The 12,598-nt window shown below is 37.5% G+C and overlaps 1 protein-coding gene across 2 annotated transcripts in view; it reads left to right on the top strand.

The window, feature by feature from the left end:
• Window positions 1-6,249, top strand: part of Frk (fyn related Src family tyrosine kinase) — a 119,824-nt gene extending 113,575 nt beyond the window's left edge. For both annotated transcript variants that reach the window (XM_021174495.2, XM_085842776.1), the window contains 3 exons: window positions 1,828-2,009; window positions 3,940-4,105; window positions 4,500-6,249. In XM_021174495.2, coding sequence (XP_021030154.1) covers window positions 1,828-2,009; window positions 3,940-4,105; window positions 4,500-4,711 — 560 coding nt within the window. In that variant the 3' untranslated portion in view covers window positions 4,712-6,249. The remainder of the gene's footprint in view (window positions 1-1,827; window positions 2,010-3,939; window positions 4,106-4,499) is intronic.
• Window positions 6,250-12,598: the final 6,349 nt, after the last annotated feature.

Below are 12,598 nucleotides of genomic sequence, written 5' to 3' on the forward strand. Positions count from 1 at the left end.
ATGGAGTTTGTATCCAAGTTCTGCCCCCATGAATGTGTTTCATTCTAGATACCTAACACACTTGTTCCTGCTTATTAACACAACCATTAAATTTATATGTTTAGCTGAAACTGTAAGCTCCAGACCCACAGACTTTTCTTCGTTCTGCCAATTCTACATAGGCAATTTATATATATTTCTGGACAATTAAATTGTTTCACTTTTGCAGAGGTGCAATGATAATATTAGCATCTAGGATCTATTGGACTCTTCTTGGGTACCTGACATTGTGTTAAGGGCTTTACATGTATTAATTCATTTGAAATTCTACTTTAACAATGGATACTCTGAATTAATTACTGTTATCACTATGTAGACAAAGACACTCAAGTATAGGGCTGATAATCATATTGCTCAAAGTCACAAAGCAATATGAAGAATAGCCTTGATCTCAAGTCTGATACTCTGATGTCATTTCAATCTTCCTACGTCCTGTGCTAGAGTTTCCTCTGATGTCAGGGCTTGTGTCTAAGCCTAATGACCACAAATCCAGGTGACTATATAAAATAGTATTTGGTTTAGGAAGTCAAGGAGAACAGGGGTTTACACTTTTGTGAAATAACCCCAGAGCTCTAGATATCTGAAGATACTTGCCAACAGTGTGGTAGTTTTCCCTGAGGATGACAAGAAACTTCAGAATTTCCAAAAGTAGCACAATTTGTTTCTACTAATGATCAATCCTATTACACTGTGTAATACCTATATTTCTATATTTCTATACTTAGCTATATAGAATTAGTCCATTTAAGGTGTGCCTGTGTCTGAAGAGATGCTCTGAGAATAGCAAGCCAAGAGGGCGATTAAAAAATGTATTATGCATGTGGCTATAAATGTAGTATATACATTTTATAAGTGTTATATCCTTAAAATTTGTTCATGATTCATGTTATTTATTTATTTATTTATTTATTTATTTATTTATTTATTTATTTATTTATTTATTTATATTTATCGAGACAGGGTTTGTCTGTATAGCCCTGGCTGTCCTGGAACTCACTTTGTAGACCAGGCTGGCCTCAAACTCAGAAATCCACTTGCCTCTGCCTCCCGAGCACTGGGATTAAAGGTGTGCACCACCACGCCTGGCTTCATGACCTCATTTTAAAGAAAAATCTGATGAAATAATGAAAATTTCTCTTTGGTTTAACCAGATTGTATGATAACTCTCTGTCTCTCTGTCTTTCTGTCTCTGTCTCTGTCTCTGTCTCTCTGTCTCTCTGTCTCTCTGTCTCTCTCTGTCTCTCTCTGTCTCTGTCTCTCTCTCTCTCTCTCTCTGTGTGTGTGTTTATGTGTGTGTAAGTTAGAGGTCAATATTGAGTGCTTTCCTCCATAACTTCTTGTTTATGATCTGAGCCAGAGTAACTGGGTCTGGAGCTCACTGATTGATGAGACTGACTATCCAAGAAGCTCAGGGGTCGTCCTGTCTCTGCCTCCACAGCACTGGGATTACAAGCATGTACCACCATGAGAAGATTTTATTTTTTAATAACAGTACTGAGGGTCTAAAATTCAGGTTTTCATTCACTAAGCCATCTCCCTATTCTGGAAATGCTTTAAAGAAAGGCAGAAGCCCCTAATTGATAGTTTTCATGAAGAGGTGAATTATTGGTGTGTGATTCTGAAAACACACAGACTAGCACAGGTTTTAGGATGATGGGATGCTTTTGTTGTATTCTTTGTAGATTAGTGTCATCGCATATATGATTGATTTATCAGATGTCTCAGAATTTACTTTGCTAGTTCAGTATTTTCCAAAATAATCTCCCATTTTCTCTCCTTTTTTTTCAGATGATGGTGGGTCAAAAATCCATTTGATTCAACAGGTAGACATGGCGGCACAGGTGGCTTCTGGAATGGCCTATCTTGAGTCGCAGAACTATATTCACAGAGATCTGGCTGCAAGAAATGTCCTTGTTGGTGAACATAATATCTACAAAGTAGCAGATTTTGGACTTGCAAGAGTTTTTAAGGTAGATTTAGTTTTGTTTTAATTGGTTCTTATAGTAGGTTAAACAGCAAAAAAGTTAATATAGCGATAAGTTCACAATTATTTTTTAAAACTATTTCGCTGCTAGGTGTGGTACTGAAGACTTAGGACCCCAACACTCAAGAGGGTGAGACAAGAGGATTTTGGGTTTGAGATCAGCTCGAACCTCAATGAGACCCTTGTCTCCAAATAATAATTGCAACAAGAGTAACAAAGCCACACACAAACAAGAAACAAATAAAACTTTCATGTTGTCTATCTATGGTCCATTGATAAAGACAAGTTGTATAAGATCTTATAGACAGAGTGCTTTTCTATTTCTATGGAGAGGGGCAACCAAGGGAAAATGGTGATCAGGCAGATAAATAAATATGTGATTAAAATTGAGGTTGAGTTTGTGGCGTACTTGTCGTACTTGTCAGATGCTACCAGCACCACCCATCTGCTTTTTCACATTCCTTCTCCAGAAAGCAATAGACTGTATCTAACTTTGCTCACTTGACAATAGGCTAAGGCCATACTACAAGGATTCATCAACAATCATCAGCTTTCTGTGTGCTTGTGTGATTGTGTGGACATGTCAGTGTTTTATATATGCATGTGTGTGTGTCCTTTTGTCTGTGTGAGTACATTTATAGGCCAGAAGTTGATATTGAAATGTCTTCTTCAATCTTTTCTACACCTTGATAAAATAGTTTTAATAATTCATTGAGGATTTCATACAATGCATATTGATCATATTCATCCCCTCCCCCTAACTTCTCTCAGACATAGCTCCCACCTCTCTACCCACACAACTCCCTCTGCCCCCTCAACTACACTTGTTATAGGACAAATTTCTCACTGAACCTGTAGTCTTCATTTTGGCTAGATTGGCTGGTCAGCATGTCTCTAGGATCCACCTGTATCTTCATCCTCGCCCTGTGTTACACACATGTACTGTATCACCTGGTTTTTACCTGGATGCTGATGACTTGAACTCACGTTCTCATACTGCTTAGAAAGAACGATGTCCACTGAGCCATCTCTCCAAAAATAAACCACTGGGTTTTCATTTACTCACCATGTTTTGTAACATCAATCTAAAGAGACTAATAATTAGACATCAGATGAGGTATTTAAATCTGAACTTAAAGTTAGATTTCCATACCATTCACTAAAAATATGAATATGGTGCAAAAACAGATACAGACTCTCTTTCCATATCATCTTTCCTATTTTTTAGAAGTTAATTAAAATTAAAAAGTCACTATGTTGATAAACTAATTTAAATTATTTAGATAGCACTTTTTTGGTATTATCAAGTGCTTTAGATGATAATCAATGCCAGCTTTTCTAAGAAAGGTTTTATTTATTTTTATTTCATGTATATGTGCTTTTTCCCTGCATTTATGTCTGTGCATTTATGTCACTGCAAAAGCCAGGAGGTACCAAATACTCTGGAGCTGAAGTTATAGATGGTTGTGTGCTACCATTTGGGTGTTGGGAACCAAACCTGTGTTTTTGTCAAGAGCAGTAAATCATCTTAACTACTGAACTGTCTCTCTAGCCTTAATATCAGTACATAGCTCTTCATGACTAAGAGCAAATAAAACCAGACATCCTTTGTTTCTCCTCCTCTTTCATCTTCTTCTTCAGTTTGTAAAGTACTTACACAAATACAATTGATCACAGATTCTCCTACCTGCAATGGAATGATGCTCCTCAGGCTCTCAAGACACATCTTGCTAATGATCTTTCACTGATTTTTCTAGTCTTATATGTTTGGTTCAGCATATCTTATATTATAATGCAAATCAACCTAAGCCCATATTGAATATTTGCTTCTACATTTTCATGTGACACAGGTTACAAATAAACAAGGGCAGCACAACAAATTACTAACTTGGCTTGAATCCTTGATGCATTAACAGGTAGATAATGAAGACATCTATGAATCTAAACACGAAATAAAGCTGCCAGTGAAGTGGACTGCACCCGAAGCCATTCGTACTAATAAATTCAGCATTAAGTCTGATGTGTGGTCTTTTGGAATCCTGCTCTATGAAATCATTACTTATGGCAAAATGCCTTACAGTGGTGAGTGATTAATTCAGAAGTGGGCCTTTCTGTTGCAGGTCACTTGCTTAGATGTGACTTTAACTGCTTTGCATAGATTTAGAGGGCAGAGTTATGAGGCTGACCATTCCATGTTCCTGGAGGAGCCTGATAGATAAAATTTGATGATGATAATTTGCATTAATGAAGTGGTTTATTACTTTCTTCTCCTTTACTCTTGAATTGCAGTCTTATAGACATGACTTGCTGGTGATTTTAGTTTAATGTTATAGCCTGGGAAATGGATGGTGGGTCTCATGATGGACTTCATCAAGGGAAAAAAAAATCCTTTATAACCCGGAGTTCAGTGTCAACTATAATTTGAAGACTCTGATTGTCCCCCTTTTATTTTTTTGTTCTATTCTGTATGTCTTAGGTATGACAGGTGCTCAAGTAATTCAAATGTTGAGTCAAAACTACAGACTACCACAGCCATCTAACTGCCCACAGCAATTCTACAGCATCATGCTAGAGTGCTGGAATGCTGAGCCTAAGCAACGGCCAACATTTGAGACCCTGCATTGGAAACTTGAAGACTACTTTGAAACAGACTGTTCCTATTCAGATACAAATAACTTCATAAACTAAACATCAAGGAAAAGAAGAAATATAATGAAGATATGAAAACGTGGGGCTCATCAGTCCAGAAATACTATCTATTCAACCAACTGTGAAATCAGCTTATTTTGACATATTCAAGTGGTAGGATGAACTCAGCCATGCATTCCATATCAAAAAGATAATCTGTGTATTTTATTGACTAGGAAACACTGCAGGACAGTATAAGATAATGTGTCATTTTTCCTCACTGCCTGGTAAAATCAATCACACTAAATGAAGTTATTTTTTTCCTTTTGAGAACTCCTCACATTTCTATTTATTGTTTGAATGCCCATCAAGAGAATCAACAGATGACAGTGTTTACTCAGTTACTGTTGTGGCATTTTCCTGTTTACTAATTAGACTGGTTATTCATTATTCCTCAAATTGCTGAATCCCATCAGGCTGTTATTATGAAGGAATTTGATTGCTCTGCTGCACAGCAGGACCTGTGCTTTGAGATATTTTTTTTCCTCTCTTTTAAAATATCCTGTAACTACAATAATGGTAAAGCCATGTTAAATGACTTGATTGTACTTGAAGTAATTGCACATATTTTTCCTATGCATAAGAAAATGAAGCAGCTGTTGAGAAAAAGAATTAAAATCTTTCTCATTTTGTAGAAGAAAATGATGGAGTTTGCTCTATACCTCAGTATGTGTCATTGGAGAATCATCTGCATTAGTTTTAATCTCTTAATGTCAGGAATCAGGTTGCAAAGCCGATGAATTGTTATGTATGGGAATATAGGAGAACTACCACATTGCCTACCAGGTCTGAGAAATAGATATTAAAGTGGCTTAGAGAAGCTAACAGAGAGCTAGAGGATTGCTGCAGCTTTCTAAGTAATAATAAAAAGTTTCTTTGGCATGCAGGCCTATTTTAAATTGGCTTCAAAACAGGCCAATCAGCACCTGAGGCTAGGAATAATGTCTGAATGTAGTTATGAACTATAGATTTTATCTGTTAAGTCTGGATGCTTTTCAGTATCTTAATTTTTTCTAACCTTGGAGAACTTCCCTGTTTTCTTAGGCAATGTGTGTATCAAATGTTCTGCATCACTGGATGGTTAGCAAGACTTTTCTAAAATCAGCTCCATAGATTCCAGAATCTTCTAATGTGCAGCACGGAATGAACATTCCAAAAGGAAACCGAGTATATCAAGTTTATCTTTCATCCTTCTTTAAGAGAGAAGGGACTATTTAGATGGTCACAAGGATCCCCTGCGAATTAAAAAACATGCCAGTTCTTTCAACTAGGAACCAGGAGAGCATCAGGGACTAACCATTAACCATTTGGTGAAGCCACTTCCCTAGCTGCATTTCTGTTACCATAGTAGAAATCCTGAAAACAAAACAAAACAAAACCAAAAAACAAACAAACAAACAAACAAAACCAACTTAGAAGAGACAAGTTTTATTCTAGCTTACCATTCTAGACCATTGCATCACAGCAGGAAGTCACTGTGACAAGAGAGGTTGAAAATGATTTCATCACATCCACAGTCTAAGATGAGAGAGACATAACTACATGCATGCATGCATGACTTGCTTGTTTGCTTTCTTGTGCTCAGGTCAATTTCTACACTCTTAAAATGTTTGGGACACCTTTGCCTAGGAAATAGCATGGCACACAATGGGCTGAGTCTTCCAGGATCAATTAACTTAATTAAGACAATTCTGTACAGACATGCCCACAGGCAAGTCTAATATAAAGAATCATTGTCAACTCGTTGTGACTCTCTTTCTTGATGATTCTAGGTGTTGACAAATTGTCAATTATAGCTAGTCATTAGACTACTTAAGACTCAAATCTTATCAAACTTTCCCATCTACCACAAGCATTTTCTGTGTTCCACTAGTCACAGGTGGCCACCAGTGGTAAGTGAGGCTCCTTGTTCTCTTTTTTTTTTTTTTTTTTTTGGTTTTTCGAGACAGGGTTTCTCTGTGTAGCCCTGGCTGTCCTGGAACTCACTTTGTAGACCAGGCTGGCCTCGAACTCAGAAATCCGCCTGCCTCTGCCTCCCGAGTGCTGGGATTAAAGGCGTGCGCCACCACGCCCGGCTGTTCTCTTATATTTAAGAAGACAAAATGGATAACTTCACTCTTAGGCATTATCCCAAACTTGTTAAACACACACACACACACACACACACACACACACACACACACACACACACACAAACATCCTGTTCCCATTTGAGGGGGAGGAAGCAGGTTGCAAACACAGTCCTGTGGCTAATGGACAACAATCAGCACAGTGGATGTTAATGCCAAGTGTTGATTGGCTTGGAAGAAAGTCTGCACTGAAGCTGGGGATATGAACATCTCCAAGATAAGTTGTTTGTTCGAATAAAACTAGAGATGAGTAGCTGGTTATGTGTCCATTATCAGAACTATTTAAGATGAATTAACTGTTGGAATTAATCTAGTGTATGTATGCATTCATTTCTCATCTTAAACATTTCTGAAGACTTTAATCTGGATCATATGAAAAGACTATAGATGTGCTTAGAGAAGGAAAAGCATTTGTTAGATAAGGTCACTATTAATATTTTAATTAGTTGACAGAGCAAGTAGTAGCTTCAATTGTTTGTTTCAGATTATCTGGTCTAATGTAACCAAGGAGAAGACATTCAACAACTAGTCGGCTAAAATGAAATTTCAAAAAGGACTCCTTTTCCTGAGTTCATTTTTTTCTCAGAACTTTTTCTGCTTGAGGCATACGTAGAAATGAGGGGCAATATTCCCATTTCATTGTGCAAATTCAAATGCTATGTACTTTTATGTGGTAGCTGATAATAATAAATTTGTAGTAAGATCTGGCTTTGAAATATAAAATGACTATCCGTTCCTGCTTTAATACTACCTGAAACTTGTTTAACTCACTGTGTTTGATTCTTGGAGACATTTATGTTCAAGGCTCTGTCAAAGCAATCTATTATTCTTGTTTTTACCCTGATGGATCATGGGGGAGGGGGTAAAATAATGGATTCAGCTATGAGAAGCAGTAATAGATTTTTTTTTAAACTGACATAAATTTCTCTTCTTGTATAGAATAAAAGGATCAGGACAGAGATAGGCTGAATTTCCTTCAATGAGCCTGCTCTTGTTGAAGTTACCTCCCATAAATTGTAGCCAAGCACTTTTTGTGTAATGTTTTATTTATGTAATTCAGTTATTTGGAGATGGTAGTGAGGGATATGAGTACATCATTTTATGTGGTATTTCAAATCATTTTTGACAAAAACCTTAAGAAGTTTTGTGATAGGAAAATTCAAAATTCCATTAAGCCTCCTTTTAAGAACATAAGGAATAAAATAGGTTTAAATTACCCAAGGTCAAAGAGGCACTAGTGGAATTGAAGCAGTTGTACAGAGCTGAATCTCTTGTCATCAAACACAAAGTCAAATACAAAGTGATCAGGAATGGACAATCATGCTATATGAGTGGGTAGCCTTAAAGCACACCAATGAAGAAGACTGTAGGGGGATACTACCTCACAACTACTACACACATGTTTCTGTATGATAGGATACCATGAGAAACACCAACTCTTTTGACTAGTTGTCTGAAGGAAAAAAAAAACCATCTTTGAAAACTTACTATATAGCCCAGATACAATTTCAAAGAGGAAGGAAGGCCCAGATGGCACTAGGTATTGTGTCAAGCATGCACTGTATCTGCAATCATGTTCTTCTTAGTATAGTTAAACATAAAGTATTTGAGTCAAAATGTCTTGCTGGTAGGGTATTTATGGTGACATTTTAGTACTGTTTGCAGGGGTGCATTAGATATGAACTGGCATTGTGATGAATTAACTAACACCTTACTCAATTGTATCACCATCTCTCACCATTGTTAAAGCAAATACGATTTCTATACCTGAGAATATATATCAAGAATGCTCATAGGCCAGTGGACTTATCTGAAAATGGTTGATTCTTGTATTTCCTGGCATCACTAAGGGGAAGTTTTGGCTGTAATCATTAGCACAATGCAAAAAACTCAGTGTTAATAGGAAAACAAAGCTGGAAAAGTTGGCAGAGAATACCTATACACATTTTAAACCCTTGTCCACAGCAATGCTTTAACGTCTATAGTACCTTTCTTCAGTGGTAAGTTGTCCAACTATATTCTTTCTGAACTTTATCTTTCCTTTCCCTTTATTTAATTATATATTCTGACAGTGTTTCTCATGTAGATCAGGCTAGTTCTATTTAGTCCTCAAAACATCCTGCTTCCATGTCCTGTGTACATGGCATACATACATCACCAAATCAGAGTAAATTTTATCTTTAAAGAGTGCTGTTTGATATCTCAAATTTACTTATTTCATTAAGAAATAAAGTAGAGAACAAGAGTGGAAGGCATTATTTAAGCATAATGAAGAATGAGTCATGCCATTGCAGGAAACATGGATGGAATTGGATGATAACATGCTAAAAAAGTCAGGCACAGAAAGATAGTATCACATATTTTCTTTCATTACATAGAAACTTAAAAAGGACGAGATGAACATAGAAGAGAGATGATTAGAAGTGGGAAAGACAGAAGATAGGTGATAGATGAACTCTGTGAGTTCAAGACCAAATCTAGGACAACCAGGGCTTTGTGGAAAGCTAAACAAAACAAAACAAACAAAAACAAACAAACAAACACCGCTCCCATCCAAACCCCTACAAAACTCTACCCCAAACTCTTTCAAAAACAAACAGAAAAACCCCACAAACCAAACCAAATAATCCAGGATCTGTGATGGATGTTACATTTGCCAAATACACACTGCATGCCAGGCTGATGGGGAAACCACCACCCATGTGACCACTTGCTTTGATGATAGGCATGAATATGAGAACTTTGCTATATCTTTCACCAGCAGTTACACCCTTGGGTTTGGAAGATGTCTACCCTACTTTTGTTCCCATTTATCAGTTGCATTCATGTGGCTCTCTGCACATATAAGAAAAGCTGGTTTTGCTGTCCCACTGTGTGTCAAGAACTAAGCTTCAGCACCACTTAGCAGGCAACATAAGAGTCTGTCATGATGTTACATTAAAACTTCAAGTGATGCCAACTTGACATATATTCACATCCATTGCTTTCTTTCTTCCTTGCTTGCTTATAAGTGTGTGTATATGTGCCTGCGTGTGTGCCTCTGTGTGTGTGTGTGTGTGTGTGTGGTATATATGTGTGGGTTGAGATGCTGACCTGTGTGTGCATCTGTGGAGGCAAGAATTTGACCATGCATGTCTTTCTTCATTACTTTCTTATTTTGAGATGGCATCTTTCACTGAATTTGGGGCTCACTGTTGTGATTATGCTGATTGGCCTGAAAACCACAGTGATTCCCCTGTCTTTGTCTTCTTGCTTTTGGGATTTTTGACTCCTATTAGAGTGCCTAGGTTTTTACATGGGTGCTGGAGGTCAAGCTTAGTTCCTTACCCTTGTGCAGCAAGCCCTTTATCCATTGAGCATCTCTTGGACTCCTATCACCAACTGCTTTCTCATTAATCATTTTATTATTCATTCAACAAGTATTTATTGATTGCCTTGAATAGCTGATAGTTGGCTAGATACCTGGGTAAAACTGAACAGCAGTGACAATGTCTCTGCCATGGAGTCAGAAGGGGATAAGTGAATTGCAGCTTACAAACCTGTATACACAATTTGCCTCTGGTTTTCCTACTAAGCATTAAACTGTGACCTGTAATTGAACATGCAGTACCCACTTTCCCACCCACCTCATTTCCCACCAAAAAATAAACTACAGAAACATCACATTTTAAGTCTTCTATTGATTTAAAAATATAAGGGCATATTGGAACACATTCTTGGAAGACCTAGAGAAGGGACAGAAAGATAACATTAGTTCTCCATATCCTGTTGTACTCATGAAGCATGAAATCCAATATCCATCTAAAACCCATAAGAAAATGGGAGTGGAAATTACTTCTGATTCCTGATGAAAGGAAGTAGCTAAGGCAGCCATGGAACCCTGAACTACACTGTAGGAAAGCAGAAATGTGTTGTTCCTGCTGTTACTTTTAACCTCTGCAGATGAGGATCTACAGTGCCCATTTCTTCATAGTGTCCTATGTGCTTCAAACCTGTGTTTCAACGTTATTTTTAACGAAGCCTTAGTTGATTCTAGATTTTCTCCTGTAAGTTCTAAGTGTTTGTGGTGTGTTAAAGCTGTAAAGGAGAGATTCTTGTGGCACTGGAGTTTATTTCCCTGACCATGTACCAACCTGCTTGGATATTTAACGTCTGTTGGAAGAAATCTTGACCTTGGATCTTCCCCATCTAATGATGCATCTTTCTAAAAGTGATGTCATGAAATTGATCTCTCTCACTCTAATTTTTTTTTTCTTTTTGGTTTTTTTGAGACAGGGTTTCTCTGTATAGCCCTGGCTGTCCTGGAACTCACTTTGTAGACCAGGATGGCCTCAAACTCAAAAATTCACCTGTTTCTGCCTCCCAAGTGCTGGGATTAAAAGTGTGCGCCACTATGCCTGGCTCTCTCTCTAAATTTTACACAGTCCAGAGTGGTTCTTCTTCACCATATTTCTGTTGGAGGAAACCTTCTGGAACTTTCCTCCTTTGATGCGTCTTCTTGGTGATAAAGATGATCCTGTACTCAAATGTCCCCTCAGAAGTGAATGGACCTAAGTTAGGACTAAATAGGCAATACCTGTTCCTGTAATGCAGAGTTGTATATAAAAGGTTTCACATTTGCCATTTTAACTTTTCAGAACAGGGCTCAGATGACAACCTGTGAGTCCCTTTGACTCATCTTTTCCTGTGTCCTTGAAATCTTCAGTATTTCAGGAAGTTGGAATTAGGTTGGGTAAACTGAAAGACTGAAAGCCACTTCAAGGGTCTTAGATTTAAAACTCAAAGACAAGATTTTGACTTCTGCTTCCTTATTTTTCAACGATAATGATCTTCCTTCAGAGATCAGTTTCCTTGTGAAGAGTGAAGCTGAGCATGGAAAGCAAAGCATAGGAAATATGTCAAATAATGTTTTAAAGCAATTGCCTGCCATGTATGGAAAAGAAGAAAAAGGTATGCAGAAAGTAAGTATGGTTGATCTGAGTGTGACAAAGAAGATATATTGAATGCAGTGGGACTGTATAATGCAATCCAGCAAGTAGACCTGAGGCTTGAGAAGAAGTGCAGGAAATGGTGCTTCCCTATGGTCTGAAGGAAGAGGAAAATGTCAGTGTAGTGTATGTCACAGGAGACAGCAGACATGACAAACACATAGATTCTGCACAGGAAATTATGGTAAAGAACTAAATGAAACTTAAGAGTCTCACCACAGTGTGGGAGTGAGGAGGCATGGACCCAAGTTAGGTGCAACCAGGGGAAGAGAAAGGCAGGAGCCTGGTTATGAAGAGTACCAGATGAAAACCAACATTGCAAGTTGTGCAATGTTAGGCAAGTGACAATAAGCAAAAACCAAAGGGGATGGAAATTTCAAATTGAGTGAAAATGCTAGAGATATGGTTTTGAAATTAGAATTAAAGAGGTGGCCAATTTTATTGAACCTGAAGAGCTAGAGAACACAGAACTTTCCTATTAAAGTGATACACAGGTGTGAAGAGACATACATAGCAACTAAATGTGACTGCAGAATTCACGGGAGACACTAGATTTGTTTGGTAGCTTAAGTAGGGTCACCAGAGGTAATATCAGCAGGAAAATGCTAAGTAGTACAGAGAAGGTGTATTCTATTTCTCTAATGAGTCTGAAAGAATAACCTATCACTATCCTGGCTATTGAATTTGAGTAGATTCTACAACATGGTTCTTTGTTCTTTTCTGGTGATTTAAACCTGGAATACAATAAAGGTGCATATTGAATTGGTGTA

The sequence above is a fragment of the Mus caroli genome, unplaced genomic scaffold (genome assembly GCF_978045245.1).
Source record: "Mus caroli unplaced genomic scaffold, Mus_caroli_1 scaffold_9, whole genome shotgun sequence".
Lineage (NCBI taxonomy): Eukaryota > Metazoa > Chordata > Mammalia > Rodentia > Muridae > Mus > Mus caroli.